The sequence below is a fragment of the Haliotis rufescens genome, unplaced genomic scaffold (genome assembly GCF_023055435.1).
Source record: "Haliotis rufescens isolate VD_foot unplaced genomic scaffold, xgHalRufe1.0.p SCAF_7, whole genome shotgun sequence".
Taxonomy (NCBI): Eukaryota; Metazoa; Mollusca; class Gastropoda; order Lepetellida; family Haliotidae; genus Haliotis; species Haliotis rufescens.
The window spans coordinates 54,618,554-54,638,332 of NW_025964361.1; the positions used below are offsets into that span (position 1 = coordinate 54,618,554).

The 19,779-nt window shown below is 44.2% G+C and overlaps 2 protein-coding genes across 5 annotated transcripts in view; one reads left to right on the forward strand and one right to left on the reverse strand.

The window, feature by feature from the left end:
- LOC124133707 (phospholipid-transporting ATPase IA-like) overlaps positions 1 to 3,912 on the reverse strand; it is a 123,039-nt gene extending 119,127 nt beyond the window's left edge. For 3 of the 4 annotated variants that reach the window (XM_048388278.1, XM_048388277.1, XM_048388275.1), the window contains exon 1: positions 3,716 to 3,911. In XM_048388278.1, coding sequence (XP_048244235.1) covers positions 3,716 to 3,761 — 46 coding nt within the window. In that variant the 5' untranslated portion in view covers positions 3,762 to 3,911. Of the gene's footprint in view, positions 1 to 3,715 lie in introns of all 4 variants that reach the window. The other variant, XM_048388276.1, reaches the window with a different exon arrangement.
- A 41-nt stretch (positions 3,913 to 3,953) lies between these two features.
- LOC124133708 (exosome complex component RRP45-like) overlaps positions 3,954 to 19,779 on the forward strand; it is a 33,929-nt gene continuing 18,103 nt past the window's right edge. Inside the window, exons 1-5 of the mRNA XM_048388279.1 lie at positions 3,954 to 4,103; positions 7,675 to 7,769; positions 8,513 to 8,632; positions 9,949 to 10,051; positions 18,804 to 18,901. Coding sequence (XP_048244236.1) covers positions 4,038 to 4,103; positions 7,675 to 7,769; positions 8,513 to 8,632; positions 9,949 to 10,051; positions 18,804 to 18,901 — 482 coding nt within the window. The 5' untranslated portion in view covers positions 3,954 to 4,037. The remainder of the gene's footprint in view (positions 4,104 to 7,674; positions 7,770 to 8,512; positions 8,633 to 9,948; positions 10,052 to 18,803; positions 18,902 to 19,779) is intronic.

Sequence of the window (19,779 nt, forward strand, 5' to 3'; positions counted from 1 at the left end):
ACGATCTTTCAACACCATTTTTTCAACAAAATAATATTCTAATAAGAGCCCCCTATTTCTAATTTTGAGAGCGCCCTGGGTGCTTATTACGTCGAATATGGTATACCGAGTGAAAAGTCCAGATTTCCAGCTTGGAATTCCACCTGGAAATGTTTTCCTAACAACCTATTTGTGTCATACCTAGTCTGTCTCCCAAACCCTAGAGAATAAATTAAAAAAATGAATCCAACTCAAGTCTAGAATTATTTAGCAAGTCTAGATTGCCTCAGTTCAATGAAAATTAATTAAGTATTGTTCTGGGCTCCATTTGGATTTGATTTTATATTTTGTAGATGTATGTTTTTGAATAAGACAACTTTATTTCTGGGACTTAATGTTAGTCTATTGCATACCCATCTATCTGTTTTACAATGCAAGCTGACCTCTCGGACAGGAAGACTGGTCAGCATGTCCAGGTCAGTGGCTTGTTGCTGTAAGTCGGAGCAGCTGATTTCTTCAACTCTGACCTTTGCCCAGACATGGTGTGTCATTACAGTAAAGTGTACCATTGATTATGCGAGTTATATGAGAAGGTCTTTGATCAACTAAAATGTGCCACTGTTTATGATTTTTTTTCCCTGTATATCAATAACTTACATGTATGGTCACAAAATATTAAGGATGTCATTCTGATGGATGTGGAGCACCTGTACAAGAAATCGGGTCATAAAAAAGAGTCACATAGTTTATTGGGTATGTTGTCAAGTGAGTAGGTCTAGCATGACCTAAATTTACATAGCTGTATAATCTATCAACAAACACAAAATCTTTAAATGTCACAGGTGTTGATTGAGTAGTATTTCATCTGTATCCATATTGTTCTTTTGTTGTTTATTTCAAAGTTTCATTTAGCCAGATAGGTTACGATAACCTATGTGTCTACGACCAGTTAAAAAAACCATATTCTTACCAAATCCCATACTCATTTATCCCTCTATCCTTTCAGCAACAGTGACAGTGACACATACACACATGACATTTTTACCTTGTTATGCAGTGGTTTTGCTGGTTAATGTGATCCCTATTATCTACCCTCTATATCCACTGTCCCCTCCCCTTCCTTTAGTCCCTAAACCACCCTCCGCCCTCTCATGTCACGTGTGGTATTCAGCACTTGTTCCAGCCCTTAAAGTGCACAATTAAAAACAGACCAAATCTACTGTGGACAGTGTAACCATGCCGAGCAGGATAGAAACACTGGAATAAACGGGGCCATTCCTTAAAAATAATTTGCAAATAAAATGTAAAATTAAAACCTAAATTAAAGCTTGGAACAAGAACTACAAATGTTCAAATACAATAAGATTTCAGAAAGTAAAGAAGAAAATAAAATAAAATTTGAAAACTTGATGTTAGATTTAAAACTCTTTCATTTTTATTGCTTTATGAGTAGATATATTTGTGTTACCGTATTTGATGTAATAAGCGCCCACGGCAATATTTGCTAATATATTGGCTAGTGAACAATCCCAATTAGCACCCCTTCCGATTGATCAATGTACACATGACTTATTTATTTGTGTATAATATGTGTGTTATTTGCATCCTTAATTATGGGAAATTAAATTCTGGAAAAATATATCTGTCGTATATAAACATTTCAGGCTGTCACCATAAACCACAAAATTTATTATCTTTCAACTCTGTTGTTTTTCACCAAAATAATATTCTAATAAAAGCCCCAGATATATAATTTTGCGAGCGCCCTGGGCGCTTATTATGTCGAATATGGTAATCTATTTATTTCTTATGGAATTAAAAATGCATTGTCTGCAAGAGGTGTCGGCTGGTCAGTCAGTAATCAGCTATCACCATGTGGCATGGTCAAGCCTAAGGGCCAACACAGAGGCTGTAAATGGAATGTACTCTGATAACATCAAAACCACAAGCTCTGCTCATGTCAGAGCAACCCCCCACCACTTGAGTATATAGTATTTCATGGATACAAAGGTCGCAAAGGAAGAACCACATTTGGTATTGATAATATATTATCTGAGTCATATTTCGCCCTATATCATTTCTAGTTTTATACGGTACATTTCCATACTGATAATCAAAAATGGATTCATTTCATTTACAGATATAACAACAGTTAAAGGGAGTCTGAGAAATTGGAATCGCAGCTAGAAGCTCAAACACCAGTTTCTTTGTCAGTAATATTTTATGATGAACATACCCACTGAACAGTCATAAAATTACCCATGTACACGATGTCTCAGTTTCACATGAGACACTAATTACAACACCCAGATCTATACTGAATTATAAGTGAATATAGCCATTGTGCAATGGAGCAGAGACCCTCAAAGGATGCCATCAAGTGCCAAGTATACTCCCCAGGGAGCTGAGAATGAAAATCAAGTGCACACTGAGCCATTGACCGGGGTAATAATAACTAATGCAGCGCCATGACTATTCACATAAGTAGAATTGTCCGCATTATTACTGAACAAAATATGATGTTCAGAGGGATCCTTTCTAAGCAAAATGGACCAACTCATTGTACAGATCTGTGCCACAAGGGACACTGGCTGACTTCATGAATGGTAGCGAGTGACATTTTTTTATACACTGTTGTCAGTAATATTCCAGCTACATATCATGGTGGCCTACAACTGATCAAGTCTAGACAAGATAGACAACTGACTCAAAGCAACAAACCATGCCTGTAGGTAAGATGACAATCAGCCAAGTCATAGAGCCTGACTGACCTCCATTTTAGCCAGCATGGTCAAGAATGAGTTACGGAGATAAGTCGCGCCTAGAATCCCCACAGTGTTGAACGACTGATAGATCCTTGTGAAAAAAACATGTTGCAAAACTAACAATCTTTCATGAGTATTTGTTAACTGAAATTTCTCACAGCAGTTATCGAATTTAGGTTTGTCTGCAGAAGGGAATTCCATCATGAATCTACAAGATAACAGTCAATGACAACCTGTAATCAAGTGCTCCTAGCTTCAAGGAAACTGGCACGACAATCAACAGACCAGTCAAAATAATACCCAAAGAGGAGCAGAATTCTGTCATCTGGCAGTCAATCAATTTTGTGGATATGAGTCACCACTGCTTACCTTAAGATTAGTTTTCAGGTATAAAATGGGTGCAAAAATCAAAATAAATAAATGGGGTTTTGCAGTGTTAGAACTGCCAATTGATGTAGCTATTCCTTGTGTATATGACATTATTTAAAAAATCAAATACACAATTTCCACAATACACCACCAGCAGACAGCGGGTATTGATGCAAGTATCATGAGTATGAAATCATTCATTGAATGCTTTTGCATCTTTACTATTATTATTCTGTAAATTGTTGGTACTATTAAGGTATACATGGTTGTGATAAGTTGGGTAAGTAATATAAATGAATAAACTTATCACAACAATAACAATATTGATTAAAAAAAATGATCGTTGTTTAATATTTTCAGTTCTAACTGTAATTAGATCTATATGATAATCGAATCTATTCTATTTCTTCTAATACATTTAGGAATATATACATACTCTGACACATCGATCAATTATCCAATTCAATACAAATTATATTTGTATGTTAAACAACATTTTCTCATTTGCAGTTTTGCCAAAGACGTATATACGTCTTTGGTTTTGCATATAGTTTCCATGCCCCTGAATGATTCGTCTGAGCCATGATAAACAGTCTGCTTACCTCGACTTGCGCGGCCAAAATCGGTCATATCTTGAGCATCCGCCATTTCCAAACGGAAAGTAATTCCCCTTGATGTTTTAGTTTAGTTTTGTTTTTGAAATATCAAATCATCTTTTACATAATCACGGTATCGGCATGAATCACATTTTACAAGATGACAGCAACAGTACATGAGGAAGTAAACAGTTATCTCCCCTAACATCAATAGATGGCGTTGACTTCAGTCAAAACAGGAAGTTGTCAGAGTGCACATGGCGATTATTGTGATTTTGTCTCCATGCTTTTAAAGTAATCTATTGCATGTTACCAAGAAAGGATTACAATGCGGGAAACACCTTTATCCAGCTGCGAAAGAGAATTCATTTTGAAAGCAATCACCGAGCACAAGGTTCAGTTGACTGTCTCAATTCTCTCATGTGAACAGACTAGATACTTACTTCATCTGATCAACGTTAATAAATATTTTACAGCATTGTCACCAAGCTTAGTATGGTCATTCTCCACGGAATATGGGAAATATGTGAATAAATCATCTTGCTAAACCTGTCTCTAAGTCAGCCTCACTAAAATAAAAATAAAACATTCTGTTAAAGTCGTATAAAAGTTTCTATTTTTAATATGAAATCATATTCATGGCAATAACGGGCTCTAATTCCTGGACAGAATACATGCCCCCGTACCCCATGCAAATGATACTGGGTAGAGGTGGGATGAGGGATCTTGTGTTTCATCATACCTCATCAACCTTCAGCTTTCATGATGGATTGTGATTGACAATATCTCAAGAACTGTTTTTAGATATCTTCATAATTCCTTTTTTTTGTATTCCTTGTTAGTTTAAAGTAAGTAGTTACAATTTTGACTGCTGGTTCCTATATAAAGGTACAGTACATCATGGGTACTGTTTTTTTTAAATCATGCATGAAATAATTTCTGTGTGTGACTTCACACACCCAAATCAAGTCAGAACTATAGAGATCGAAGCCGACAACACAAATGCTGTGCAGAGTGAACTGGCTTCAGTCATGTTTTATTATGAGAAACACAGGGATTGACTTAGGCCGCGATTCCGCAATATTCTCGCATAGTTGTCATAGATATCGCATCAACATTAATTCAGCGCGATTGATAATACTGTACATCTTTCAATAGTTTTATCCGCATTGACACTCACATTTTCACCTGCAAACATTGAAAAAGTTGTATTGCTTGAATAAAATTATCTACCAGGGATATTTCTAGGCCCACATTTTCAAATACAATGAGGCATTTTAACATTGTGCTGTATGGGCGTACTTCGGGAATATTTGAAATTTTCACATCAAAGGCCCATGTCAGAAGATTCACTGAGTGAACCCTGATCTACTGTATCTAAAAATGTCCCCAAAAAAACTTACTCGATAGTTTCTTCAATCATCAAAAGTTGTCAATCAAATCATTATCGCAACACTGCATGCAATGTCTTACTGTGCATTAATGATTCCTATAGCACTGCATGGAGCTTTGCACTACATTTTTTCATACTTGATTGTATTTACTACTGTCGCTATTTCATGTCATTGCTTTGAATATATTAAATTATGATCTTAACAGACATTGTCGAAGACCTAGAAATTGTTTGTTCCCCACATGCAAACAAAATGAACAGCTGACGGTTGTAAACATGCCTTATCTATAATTATTCTTGCAAATAATTCCTCCTAAAGTCGACAATGAACTGAAATGCCTACATATTTATGTATTTTCCCCTAAACATGCTAAAGTTGACAATGAACAGAAACATAAATACTAATGCATATTTTTGTTGATACTAATACTAATATTTTTAAATATTTACAGTGGAACAATTAATGTTCGAAAATATCGGAGGATGTATTTATATAATCGAGTAACATTAATTGCAACATAATTCGAATAACAAATACCGAATATAAAATACAGTTTCCACTGTGGGAAGACAAAATGTCTATGAAAATTTACAAAATCTCATCACATGCCAAAAAATCTCATTGCTGTTAGATGGGGGGGGGGTTCACTCATAGGTAAAACATTCAAGGTTAATCCTTGGAAACAAATTGAAGAGAAGCTTGTGTGTTTTTCTTATGGATGAGTTGCATAATACAAATTGCCAGCTTGATTTGATAAGAAGCCTGTGTTGATCAAAGCCTATATTACAAGATAAATTGTTGTATGAAGTCTTTCACTCTCCCACACAGATTTTCTTGTGGCCAGCCTAGCACCTCTGTCACATCAGAGACAGCTCATGTGTTGAAAAACTATTTCCTTGTGCATATTTATCCTCATGCTGTAGTCAAAGCCCAACAGAAAGCTAGCGATTCAGTCACATTGATGTGTAAACTATATTGTTATGCACCTCACTGTCACAGTTGTAGTAGTCGATCTTTATAATTATGAGAAACAATATGTTAAGCGCATCAAAATGCTCGCATAAGGTCCTTCTGTTCTTATATCAGAGGGTTGGTCGGGTAGCCTAGTGGTTAAAGTGTTCGCTCGTCACGCCGAAGACCCGGTCCCCCCCCCCCCCCCCCCGGGATATTGCTGGAATATTGCTAAAAGCAACATAAAACCATACTCACTCACTCACTCACTCACTCACTCACTCACTCACTCACTCACTCACTCACTCACTCACTCACTCACTCACTCACTCACTCACTCACTCACTCACTCACTCACTCACTCACTCACTCACTCACTCACTCACTCACTCACTCACTCACTCACTCACTCACTCACTCACTCACTCACTCACTCACTCACTCACTCACTCACTCACTCACTCACTCACTCACTCACTCACTCACTCACTCACTCACTCACTCACTCACTCACTCACTCACTCACTCACTCACTCACTCACTCACTCACTCACTCACTCACTCACTCACTCACTCACTCACTCACTCACTCACTCACTCACTCACTCACTCACTCACTCACTCACTCACTCACTCACTCACTCACTCACTCACTCACTCACTCACTCACTCACTCACTCACTCACTCACTCACTCACTCTTATATCAGAATAAGTGTGTTTGTTTACTAACAAGATGCCAGTCCAGACACTTGATAAGCCTACACCCGTAGTCATTGGAGCAGAAAATTCTGTCATGGAGTAAGGCAAGCACAGCCGAGTGATCTCTGGGGTTAATGGCTATTGTTTACAAACAATGTCAGAACGGTAGACGTACTGTTCGATTAATAAGGATCAAACCACATACTATGATATTAGTGTCAACATTTGTCTGTCTGATCCAAACTTGATTATTTACAAGATGTCATCATGGTCATGCCAAGGTAAGGGGGCCCCGATTTCTAAGTCTCCATGATTTGATATGCAGTGTTGCGTCCCTTAGGCAAGTTAGACGTGCCAGAAACCTATCTTCATGGGTTTAAATCCCAGATTCACCTTGTTTATGTTTGTAGGTTTGTCAGCACCATGTGCATACTTGTGGGTCTCACCAAAGTGGTAAATGTCTTGCACCTGCATCACTTCAGGCTTTCCACGCACATCATCTTAAAGGACTGAAATATTGTTCAAAATGTCGTAATCACAAAACTCATTGAGTCACCTACAGGATGTCATGATTGATATGGCTGTAACACAGCCAACTGAGGCTCAGTTATTTAATTACCCTTGTCACTTCATTGCCCTGTCGTCTTAGGCGCCACATTTTGCTGTGCAGATTTGCGTCCCTTGGGCTCGCCAGAAACCTATGATCTTGGGTTTCAAATTCCAGCTTGCCCCGATTCTGTTTCCAGGTTGGTCAGAACCATACTTCTGTGCTTGTGGGTTTCACCAAAGTGGTAAACGTCTAAGACCTGCATCTCTTCAGGCTTACCTCCCTACGTAAGCTAACATGCTGTGATATAATTGAAATACTGTTTCAAAGCAGCATTAAAACAAACTCATTCACTCACTCATTGCTTTACAGAGATTTGATGGAAGGCAAGCATACGATTACAGGAAAGTAAAGATATCATTTGGAGTCGACCGTGGCTGCTGCCAGGTGCAGTTAGGAGATACGAGGTAAATCTGAAAAGAGTCAATATGCCACGTCACTTGCGTCTCTGAATCTCTTTTCACATCTGTTACAAGCCAGGGAAACTCACCAAAACCCATATTTTAAATTTCTTTTTGAAGTTTTAAGTGTGTCACCTACCTCCTAACCCTAAATATTAATGGGGTGTAACTTGAAACATCTGGAAGGGGGAGGCTGTTGGATCAGCCACTATTATAGTTCAGTTATCAGCTGAGGTGGACCAAACCAATTTTATTTTTAAATATATTCTGTTTAAATGTATTGGTGTTGTATTTTTCAAAGTTATTTACCTAATCAAGTTAGAGTTTCGTTTTGGTAATAGGCAATAAGGGACATATGATGCATGTTTCTGCTTCATGATTACTGTGGTGTTTTTCTGTGTATTTAATTATCATGATTATGACTAATTAGTGCAGCTAATTGACATACCTCTGGGGAATGTTCATGACACTCTATTCAGGGATCATTGGTTTTTCACATTCTGATCATGTTTCTGTGAGTTGAAAAGAGTACACCAGTTACCATGGTTACTGAGTATGTCTGACTCATAGTTGGAACAATTCATGCAAAAATATGATCTGCCAAGTCCATGATGATATTCAGTGTGTCATTCAGAAGTATTATCTGATTATTGAATAATGATTTGCTGTTAAAGAAGTCCAATTAATTGTTATTAGATAGGATTTTATTCATATCAACAGGCAGATGATTATACAAAGTTTCATTTCAGGGTTTTAGCTCAAGTGTCGTGTGAAATCACAGCACCAAAACCTACACGGCCTACAGATGGAGTTTTATTTGTCAATGTGGAGTTGTCTCCCATGGCATCACCGGGCTTTGAAATTGGGAGGTAAGATAGAAAACAATCTCATTAAAATCAGACCTCAGTTCTCGCTGCCGCTTAACAAAGATCTGAAGACATCCCATTAGGGGTCACGTCAGAACGACCTTTCCGACCAATCAGAGCATCGCTTACCCGACGATAGTTACGGGTTTAACAACTGAATCCATACAATCTAGACCATCTATTAGCCATTCCAGAATGTTCTTTTGTTCAGGTTTCAAATTTTTAATCGAGAATTTGTCAAAATATGTTTCGAAGCGTAGTCGCCAATTTGAAATTAGTGCCGTAAAGCACGAGAAAGCTGCCTTCTGATTGGTCATTCCATTGGTCGGTCAAAGTTCGCGCAAGGTCGGTCTGACGTGACCCGTAATGGGATGTCCTCAGATCTTTGTTTAGCGGTAGTGAGAACTAAGGTCTGATTTTAATGAGATTGGATAGAAAACAGTGTCAAGAATCAGATCGATGACTCTGTTTCCATACCTCTTTTTGTCACGATATGACAAACCCTTCAGGGGTCACGTCAAGTCTTGTGATTTTTTTGATCAACCAATCTGTGTGGACAATGCTAACGGCTTTTAAATTCTTGGAACAAATGAGCAATGCATTTGGAGCTGCATATTTGGTTAGCGTATCACAAAAAATGAATGTTAACTGGCAGTTCCGAATGGAAAATATTCAAGGCCATGCTAAAGATATTATAGATAATACAAACATCCTGTAATTCCGGAGCATCATAACATCTGCATGCAAAACGGTTCATTATTAAACAAACTTTGTGTTCTGTGTAGGTTTGTTGTAGTTAATCAAATTTTATGAATGGAGAAGGTAAGGAAATGAAGCCTAATTACTTTAGAAAGCAAGCATCTGATTGGTCCATAGAACCAAAAGCATCTTTCATTTAGAAAGGTCACTCAGGGTTCATTGATGGACCCCCCCTGGAGAGTTTGTTGTCAGATCTTGAGACATTGAGATCACTTAGACATCTGGGCTCCCTTCCACTGAACGATCTTAGCCCTATGTCTGTCATAAGCCTGTCATAGAGTTACGATTCATGTTCACGCAAAGATTGCTTGGTGGATCGAGGCCCAGATTTGAATGAGATTGGATTGTAATCAAGTTTGATGAAACAGGCAAATTGAACTTTGAATGATAAATTGACAATGCAAAGACATGGTAAGCTAATGAAAATATAGTTTCGTAAAATTATAATGTATGTATGTACTTGGTATATGATTTGGATGATTTTTTTCACTGCATATTTTTTTCAGTGATTAGTCATCCCTTAAGGTGGCTTGTAACATGTACACACTCCTCCATTACAGGCCATCCGAGTTTGGTGTAGAGCTGACCCGCCTTCTGGAGCGATGCCTGAAGGAATCCCGATGTGTGGACACAGAGTCTCTGTGTGTTGTGGCAGGGGAGAAGGTAGAGTCTGTGTGTTGTAGCAGGGGAGAAGGTAGAGTCTCTGTGTGTTGTGGCAGGAGAGAAGGTAGAGTCTCTGTGTGTTGTGGCAGGGGAGAACGTAGAGAGTCTCTGTGTGTTGTGGCAGGAGAGAAGGAGGAGAGCCTCTGTGTGTTGTGGCAGGAGAGAAGGTAGAGTCTCTGTGTGTTGTGGCAGGGGAGAAGGTAGAGAGTCTCTGTGTTGTGGCAGGGGAGAATGTAGAGAGTCTCTGTGTGTTGTGGCAGGAGAGAAGGTAGAGAGTCTCTGTGTGTTGTGGCAGGAGAGAAGGTAGAGAGTCTCTGTGTGTTGTGGCAGGGGAGAAGGTAGAGACTCCCTGTGTGTCGTGGCAGGAGAGAAGGTAGAGAGTCTCTGTGTGTTGTGGCAGGGGAGAAGGTAGAGAGTCTCTGTGTGTTGTGGCAGGAGAGAAGGTAGAGAGTCTCTGTGTGTTGTGGCAGGGCAGAAGGTAGAGAGTCTCTGTGTGTTGTGGCAGGGGAGAAGGTAGAGACTCCCTGTGTGTCATGGCAGGAGAGAAGGTAGAGAGTCTCTGTGTGTTGTGGCAGGAGAGAAGGTGGAGAGTCTCTGTGTTGTCGTAGGAGAGAAGGTAGAGAGTCTCTGTGTGTTGTGGCAGGAGAGAAGGTAGAGAGTCTCTGTGTGCTGTGGCAGGGGAGAAGGTAGAGAGCCTGTGTGTTGTGGCAGGGGAGAAGGTAGAGAGTCTCTGTGTGTTGTGGCAGGAGAGAAGGTAGAGAGTCTTTGTGTGTTGTGGCAGGAGAGAAGGTAGAGAGTCTCTGTGTGTTGTGGCAGGGGAGAAGGTAGAGAGTCTCTGTGTGTTGTGGCAGGAGAGAAGGTGGAGAGTCTCTCTGTTGTCGTAGGAGAGAAGGTAGAGAGTCTCTGTGTGTTGTGGCAGGAGAGAAGGTAGAGAGTCTCTGTGTGCTGTGGCAGGGGAGAAGGTAGAGAGCCTGTGTGTTGTGGCAGGGGAGAAGGTAGAGAGTCTCTGTGTGTTGTGGCAGGAGAGAAGGTAGAGAGTCTTTGTGTGTTGTGGCAGGAGAGAAGGTAGAGAGTCTCTGTCTGTTGTGGCAGGAGAGAAGGTAGAGAGTCTCTGTGTGTTGTCGTAGGAGAGAAGGTAGAGAGTCTTTGTGTGTTGTGGCAGGAGAGAAGGTAGAGAGTCTCTGTGTGTTGTGGCAGGAGAGAAGGTAGAGAGTCTTTGTGTGTTGTGGCAGGAGAGAAGGTAGAGAGTCTCTGTGTGTTGTGGCAGGAGAGAAGGTAGAGAGTCTGTGTGTTGTTGCAGGAGAGAAGGTAGAGAGTCTCTGTGTGTTGTGGCAGGAGAGAAGGTAGAGAGTCTCTGTGTTGTGGCAGGGCAGAAGGTAGAGAGTCTCTGTGTGTTGTGGCAGGGGAGAAGGTAGAGACTCCCTGTGTGTCGTGGCAGGAGAGAAGGTAGAGAGTCTCTGTGTGTTGTGGCAGGGGAGAAGGTAGAGAGTCTCTGTGTGTTGTGGCAGGAGAGAAGGTAGAGAGTCTCTGTGTTGTCGTAGGAGAGAAGGTAGAGAGTCTCTGTGTGTTGTGGCAGGAGAGAAGGTAGAGAGTCTCTGTGTGCTGTGGCAGGAGAGAAGGTAGAGAGTCTGTGTGTTGTGGCAGGGGAGAAGGTAGAGAGTCTGTGTGTTGTGGCAGGAGAGAAGGTAGAGAGTCTGTGTGTTGTGGCAGGAGAGAAGGTAGAGAGTCTCTGTGTGTTGTGGCAGGAGAGAAGGTAGAGAGTCTCTGTGTGTTGTGGCAGGAGAGAAGGTAGAGAGTCTTTGTGTGTTGTGGCAGGAGAGAAGGTAGAGAGTCTCTGTGTGTTGTGGCAGGAGAGAAGGTAGAGAGTCTCTGTGTGTTGTGGCAGGAGAGAAGGTAGAGAGTCTCTGTGTGTTGTGGCAGGAGAGAAGGTAGAGAGTCTCTGTGTGTTGTGGCAGGAGAGAAGGTAGAGAGTCTGTGTGTTGTGGCAGGAGAGAAGGTAGAGAGTCTCTGTGTGTTGTGGCAGGAGAGAAGGTAGAGAGTCTCTGTGTTGTGGCAGGGCAGAAGGTAGAGAGTCTCTGTGTGTTGTGGCAGGGGAGAAGGTAGAGAGTCTCCGTGTGTTGTGGTAGGAGAGAAGGTAGAGAGTCTCTGTGTGCTGTGGCAGGGGAGAAGGAAGAGAGTCTCTGTGTGTTGTGGCAGGAGAGAAGGTAGAGAGTCTCTGTGTGTTGTGACAGGAGAGAAGGTAGAGAGTCAATGTGTGTTGTGGGAGGAGAGAAGGTGGAGAATCTGTGTGTTGTGGCAGGAGGGAAGGTGGTGAGTCTGTGTGCTGTGGCAGGGGAGAAGGTAGAGAGTCTCTGTGTGTTGTGGCAGGAGAGAAGGTGGAGAGTCTGTGTGTTGTGGCAGGTGAGAAGGGAGAGTCTGTGTGTTGTGGCAGGAGAGAAGGTAGAGAGTCTCTGTGTTGTGGCAGGAGAGAAGGTAGAGAGTCTGTGTGTTGTGGCAGGAGAGAAGGTAGAGAGTCTCTGTGTGTTGTGGCAGGAGAGAAGGTGGAGAGTCTGTGTGTTGTGGCAGGAGAGAAGGTAGAGGGTCTCTGTGTGTTGTGGCAGGAGAGAAGGTAGAGAGTCTCTGTGTGTTGTGGCAGGAGAGAAGGTAGAGAGTCTTTGTGTGTTGTGGCAGGAGAGAAGGTAGAGTCTCTGTGTGTTGTGGCAGGAGAGAAGGTAGAGAGTCTCTGTGTGTTGTGGCAGGGGAGAAGGTAGAGAGTCTCTGTGTGTTGTGACAGGAGAGAAGGTAGAGAGTCTGTGTGTTGTGGCAGGAGAGAAGGTAGAGAGTCTCTGTGTGTTGTGGTAGGGCAGAAGGTAGAGAGTCTCTGTGTGTTGTGGCAGGAGAGAAGGTAGAGAGTCTCCGTGTGTTGTGGTAGGAGAGAAGGTAGAGAGTCTCTGTGTGTTGTGGTAGGAGAGGAGGTAGAGAGTCTCTGTGTGTTGTGGCAGGGAGAAAAGGTAAAGAGTCTCTGTGTGTTGTGACAGGAGAGAAGGAAGAGAGTCTCTGTGTGTTGTGGCAGGGGAGAAGGAGGAGAGCCTCTGTGTGTTGTGGCAGGGGAGAAGGTAGAGTCTCTGTGTGTTGTGGCAGGAGAGAAGGTAGAGAGTCTCTGTGTGCTGTGGCAGGAGAGAAGGTAGAGAGTCTGTGTGTTGTGGCAGGAGAGAAGGTAGAGAGTCTCTGTGTGTTGTGGCAGGAGAGAAGGTAGAGAGTCTGTGTGTTGTGGCAGGAGAGAAGGTAGAGAGTCTCTGTGTGTTGTGGCAGGAGAGAAGGTAGAGAGTCTCTGTGTTGTGGCAGGAGAGAAGGTAGAGAGTCTTTGTGTGTTGTGGCAGGAGAGAAGGTAGAGAGTCTCTGTGTGTTGTGGCAGGAGAGAAGGTAGAGAGTCTCTGTGTGTTGTGGCAGGAGAGAAGGTAGAGAGTCTCTGTGTGTTGTGGCAGGAGAGAAGGTAGAGAGTCTCTGTGTGTTGTGGCAGGAGAGAAGGTAGAGAGTCTGTGTGTTGTGGCAGGAGAGAAGGTAGAGAGTCTCTGTGTGTTGTGGCAGGAGAGAAGGTAGAGAGTCTCTGTGTTGTGGCAGGGCCCAAGGTAGAGAGTCTCTGTGTGTTGTGGCAGGGGAGAAGGTAGAGAGTCTCCGTGTGTTGTGGTAGGAGAGAAGGTAGAGAGTCTCTGTGTGCTGTGGCAGGGGAGAAGGAAGAGAGTCTCTGTGTGTTGTGGCAGGAGAGAAGGTAGAGAGTCTCTGTGTGTTGTGACAGGAGAGAAGGTAGAGAGTCAATGTGTGTTGTGGGAGGAGAGAAGGTGGAGAGTCTGTGTGTTGTGGCAGGAGAGAAGGTGGAGAGTCTGTGTGCTGTGGCAGGGGAGAAGGTAGAGAGTCTCTGTGTGTTGTGGCAGGAGAGAAGGTGGAGAGTCTGTGTGTTGTGGCAGGTGAGAAGGGAGAGTCTGTGTGTTGTGGCAGGAGAGAAGGTAGAGAGTCTCTGTGTTGTGGCAGGAGAGAAGGTAGAGAGTCTGTGTGTTGTGGCAGGAGAGAAGGTAGAGAGTCTCTGTGTGTTGTGGCAGGAGAGAAGGTGGAGAGTCTGTGTGTTGTGGCAGGAGAGAAGGTAGAGAGTCTCTGTGTGTTGTGGCAGGAGAGAAGGTAGAGAGTCTCTGTGTGTTGTGGCAGGAGAGAAGGTAGAGAGTCTTTGTGTGTTGTGGCAGGAGAGAAGGTAGAGTCTCTGTGTGTTGTGGCAGGAGAGAAGGTAGAGAGTCTCTGTGTGTTGTGGCAGGAGAGAAGGTAGAGAGTCTCTGTGTGTTGTGACAGGAGAGAAGGTAGAGAGTCTGTGTGTTGTGGCAGGAGAGAAGGTAGAGAGTCTCTGTGTGTTGTGGTAGGGCAGAAGGTAGAGAGTCTCTGTGTGTTGTGGCAGGAGAGAAGGTAGAGAGTCTCCGTGTGTTGTGGTAGGAGAGAAGGTAGAGAGTCTCTGTGTGTTGTGGTAGGAGAGGAGGTAGAGAGTCTCTGTGTGTTGTGGCAGGGAGAAAAGGTAAAGAGTCTCTGTGTGTTGTGACAGGAGAGAAGGAAGAGAGTCTCTGTGTGTTGTGGCAGGGGAGAAGGAGGAGAGCCTCTGTGTGTTGTGGCAGGGGAGAAGGTAGAGTCTCTGTGTGTTGTGGCAGGAGAGAAGGTAGAGAGTCTCTGTGTGTTGTGGCAGGGGAGAAGGTAGAGACTCCCTGTGTGTCGTGGCAGGAGAGAAGGTAGAGAGTCTCTGTGTGTTGTGGCAGGGGAGAAGGTAGAGAGTCTCTGTGTGTTGTGGCAGGAGAGAAGGTAGAGAGTCTCTGTGTGTTGTGGCAGGGCAGAAGGTAGAGAGTCTCTGTGTGTTGTGGCAGGAGAGAAGGTGGAGAGTCTCTGTGTTGTCGTAGGAGAGAAGGTAGAGAGTCTCTGTGTGTTGTGGCAGGAGAGAAGGTAGAGAGTCTCTGTGTGCTGTGGCAGGGGAGAAGGTAGAGAGCCTGTGTGTTGTGGCAGGGGAGAAGGTAGAGAGTCTCTGTGTGTTGTGGCAGGGGAGAAGGTAGAGAGTCTCTGTGTGTTGTGGCAGGAGAGAAGGTGGAGAGTCTCTCTGTTGTCGTAGGAGAGAAGGTAGAGAGTCTCTGTGTGTTGTGGCAGGAGAGAAGGTAGAGAGTCTCTGTGTGCTGTGGCAGGGGAGAAGGTAGAGAGCCTGTGTGTTGTGGCAGGGGAGAAGGTAGAGAGTCTCTGTGTGTTGTGGCAGGAGAGAAGGTAGAGAGTCTTTGTGTGTTGTGGCAGGAGAGAAGGTAGAGAGTCTCTGTCTGTTGTGGCAGGAGAGAAGGTAGAGAGTCTCTGTGTGTTGTCGTAGGAGAGAAGGTAGAGAGTCTTTGTGTGTTGTGGCAGGAGAGAAGGTAGAGAGTCTCTGTGTGTTGTGGCAGGAGAGAAGGTAGAGAGTCTTTGTGTGTTGTGGCAGGAGAGAAGGTAGAGAGTCTCTGTGTGTTGTGGCAGGAGAGAAGGTAGAGAGTCTTTGTGTGTTGTGGCAGGAAAGAAGGTAGAGTCTCTGTGTGTTGTGGCAGGAGAGAAGGTAGAGAGTCTCTGTGTGTTGTGGCAGGGGAGAAGGTAGAGAGTCTCTGTGTGTTGTGACAGGAGAGAAGGTAGAGAGTCTGTGTGTTGTGGCAGGAGAGAAGGTAGAGAGTCTCTGTGTGTTGTGGTAGGGCAGAAGGTAGAGAGTCTCTGTGTGTTGTGGCAGGAGAGAAGGTAGAGAGTCTCCGTGTGTTGTGGTAGGAGAGAAGGTAGAGAGTCTCTGTGTGTTGTGGCAGGGGAGAAGGTAGAGAGTCTCCGTGTGTTGTGGCAGGAGAGAAGGTAGAGAGTCTCTGTGTGTTGTGGTAGGAGAGGAGGTAGAGAGTCTCTGTGTGTTGTGGCATGGAGAAAAGGTAAAGAGTCTCTGTGTGTTGTGACAGGAGAGAAGGAAGAGAGTCTCTGTGTGTTGTGGTAGGAGAGAAGGTAGAGAGTCTCTGTGTGTTGTGGTAGGGCAGAAGGTAGAGAGTCTGTGTGTTGTGGCAGGAAAGAAGGTAGAGAGTCTCTGTGTGTTGTGGCAGGAGAGAAGGTAGAGAGTCTCTGTGTGTTGTGGCAGGAGAGAAGGTTAAAGAGTCTCTGTGTGTTGTGGCAGGGGAGAGGGTAGAAAGTCTCTGTGTGTTGTGGTAGGAGAGGAGGTAGAGAGTCTCTGTGTGTTGTGGTAGGAGAGAAGGTAGAGAGTCTCTGTGTGTTGTGGTAGGGCAGAAGGTAGAGAGTCTGTGTGTTGTGGCAGGGGAGAAGGTAGAGAGTCTCTGTGTGTTGTGGCAGGAGAGAAGGTAGAGAGTCTCTGTGTGTTGTGGCAGGGGAGAAGGTAGAGAGTCTCTGTGTGTTGTGGCAGGAGAGAAGGTAGAGAGTCTCTGTGTGTTGTGGCAGGAGAGAAGGTAGAGAGTCTGTGTGTTGTGGCAGGAGAGAAGGTAGAGAGTCTCTGTGTTGTGGCAGGGCAGAAGGTAGAGAGTCTCTGTGTGTTGTGACAGGAGAGAAGGTAGAGAGTCAATGTGTGTTGTGGGAGGAGAGAAGGTGGAGAATCTGTGTGTTGTGGCAGGAGAGAAGGTGGAGAGTCTGTGTGCTGTGGCAGGGGAGAAGGTAGAGAGTCTCTGTGTGTTGTGGCAGGAGAGAAGGTGGAGAGTCTGTGTGTTGTGGCAGGTGAGAAGGGAGAGTCTGTGTGTTGTGGCAGGAGAGAAGGTAGAGAGTCTCTGTGTTGTGGCAGGGGAGAAGGTAGAGAGTCTGTGTGTTGTGGCAGGAGAGAAGGTAGAGAGTCTCTGTGTGTTGTGGCAGGAGAGAAGGTGGAGAGTCTGTGTGTTGTGGCAGGAGAGAAGGTAGAGGGTCTCTGTGTGTTGTGGCAGGAGAGAAGGTAGAGAGTCTCTGTGTTGTGGCAGGGGAGAAGGTAGAGAGTCTGTGTGTTGTGGCAGGAGAGAAGGTAGAGAGTCTCTGTGTGTTGTGGCAGGAGAGAAGGTAGAGAGTCTCTGTGTGTTGTGGCAGGAGAGAAGGTAGAGAGTCTCTGTGTTGTGGCAGGAGAGAAGGTAGAGAGTCTGTGTGTTGTGGCAGGAGAGAAGGTGGAGGGTCTGTGTGTTGTGGCAGGAGAGAAGGTGGAGGGTCTGTGTGTTGTGGCAGGGGAGAAGGTGGAGGGTCTGTGTGTTGTGGCAGGGGAGAAGGTAGAGAGTCTGTGTGTTGTGGCAGGAGAGAAGGTGGAGGGTCTGTGTGCTGTGGCAGGAGAGAAGGTAGAGTCTCTGTGTGTTGTGACAGGAGAGAAGGTAGAGAGTCTGTGTGTTGTGGCAGGAGAGAAGGTGGAGGGTCTGTGTGTTGTGGCAGGAGAGAAGGTGGAGGGTCTGTGTGTTGTGGCAGGAGAGAAGGTATAGTCTCTGTGTGCTTTGGCAGGGGAGAAGGTAGAGTCTCTGTGTGTTGTGGCAGGAGAGAAGGTAGAGGGTCTTTATGTGTTGTGGCAGGGCAGAAGGTAGAAAGTCTCTGTGTGTTGTGGCAGGTTGTGGGTCATCCCCACTTTGTTTCCAAGGGGAGGAGACTGTTCCTCACATGCCATGTTGGTGTTGCAGGTGTGGGCCATACCCACATGGTCTCCAAGGGGAGGAGGTTGTACCTCACATCCATTCTTGGTGTTGCAGGTGTGGGCCATGCCCACTTGGTCTCCAAGGGGAGGAGGTTGTTCCTCACATCCATTCTTGATGTTGCAGGTGTGGGCCATGCCCACTTGGTCTCCAAGGGGAGGAGGTTGTTTCTCACATCCATTCTTGGTGTTGCAGGTGTGGGTCATCCCCACTTGGTCTCCAAGGGGAGGAGACTGTTCCTCACATGCCATGTTGGTGTTGCAGGTGTGGGTCATCCCCACTTGGTCTCCAAGGGGAGGAGGCTGTTCCTCACATGCCATGTTGGTGTTACACTTGGTTTCCAAGGGGACGAGTCTGTTCCTCACATGCCATGTTGGTGTTACACTTGGTCTCCAAGGGGACGAGTCTGTTCCTCACATGCCATGTTGGTGTTACACTTGGTCTCCAAGGGGACGAGTCTGTTCCTCACATGCCATGTTGGTGTTACACTTGGTCTCCAAGGGGAGGAGGCTGTTCCTCACATGCCATGTTGGTGTTGCAGGTGTGGGTCATCCCCACTTGGTCTCCAAGGGGACGAGTCTGTTCCTCACATGCCATGTTGGTGTTACACTTGGTCTCCAAGGGGACGAGTCTGTTCCTCACATGTCATGTTGGTGTTACACTTGGTCTCCAAGGGGACGAGTCTGCTCCTCACATGCCATGTTGGTGTTACACTTGGTCTCCAAGGGGACGAGTCTGTTCCTCACATGCCATGTTGGTGTTACACTTGGACTCCAAGGGGACGAGTCTGTTCCTCACATGCCATGTTGGTGTTACACTTGGTCTCCAAGGGGACGAGTCTGTTCCTCACATGCCATGTTGGTGTTACACTTGGTCTCCAAGGGGACGAGTCTGTTCCTCACATGCCATGTTGGTGTTACACTTGGTCTCCAAGGGGACGAGTCTGTTCCTCACATGCCATGTTGGTGTTACACTTGGTCTCCAAGGGGACAAGTCTGTTCCTCACATGCCATGTTGGTGTTACACTTGGTCTCCAAGGGGACGAGTCTGTTCCTCACATGCCATGTTGGTGTTACACTTGGTCTCCAAGGGGACGAGTCTGTTCCTCACATGCCATGTTTGTGTTGCAGGTGTGGGCCATCCGTGTTGACATCCATGCTCTCAACTATGAAGGGAACCTGCTAGATGCTGCTAGTGTGGCTGCCATTGCTGCCATTGCTCACTTCAGGTAATGTCGAACCAGGTTTTCAAACCAAACTTTATTCAATACTTTCAGGCCATGGGTCTTTTCTACAAAGGGGACAATAATATAGAATACAACCTAAGATTTAACAATAGAAGTGTCTTCAGAAATTATGAGTAATTGGGTGTTATAAAAGTTGGAGTACTTGTGTTCTAACGGCATAAGTATGAATCAAGTTCTTTGCTGTATTGATATTGATAATAGAGTCTTCCGATGACAGCAGTGTATTGAACTATTAAAGTCAGGTTTTACAGGGAGTAGCAGTTGGATGTGCAAGGTAGTTTCAGAGAGAGTTACATAGAGGTGGGTCAGCCATTATGTAAAGCGTGAGCTGCTTCTGTTCAGTTAATAGCTTGACCAGTTTGCTTGTTGATGACACTGAAATATTATACAATTGACTCTGAAACATTCACATGGTTTTAGGGTTGTCACGATTCATCCGTTCACCTCGAATTATGATACAGTGTACGATACACCTTAGTCCTGCACCATGACTGTGGAGTATATTTATTTTATGAAAAAAAATAATCTAGAAATGCATACAAAAGCAAGTCTAGCCAGCTCAAGCTAGCTCTATTCCACCATCAGCATAGGGACTTTTTTTAATTTTTAGATTACACAATAAAAAAAATCTAAAAAGAGTCAAGAAGGATATTGTGTACTATAAGATTTCAGAGACTAAATGTTAGTCTAGATACACCTCATCAATTAATGTTATAATTCTCCATCAATCTTCAGGAAGTAATATTTACTATGTTGTGCAGTAACTCTGATAAGTACATGGACTAACTCTACCTAAATGCAAAATCTGATTGCATTAAACAGTTAGAACAAATGTACATAATGAAGCCATGCAAGTTAGA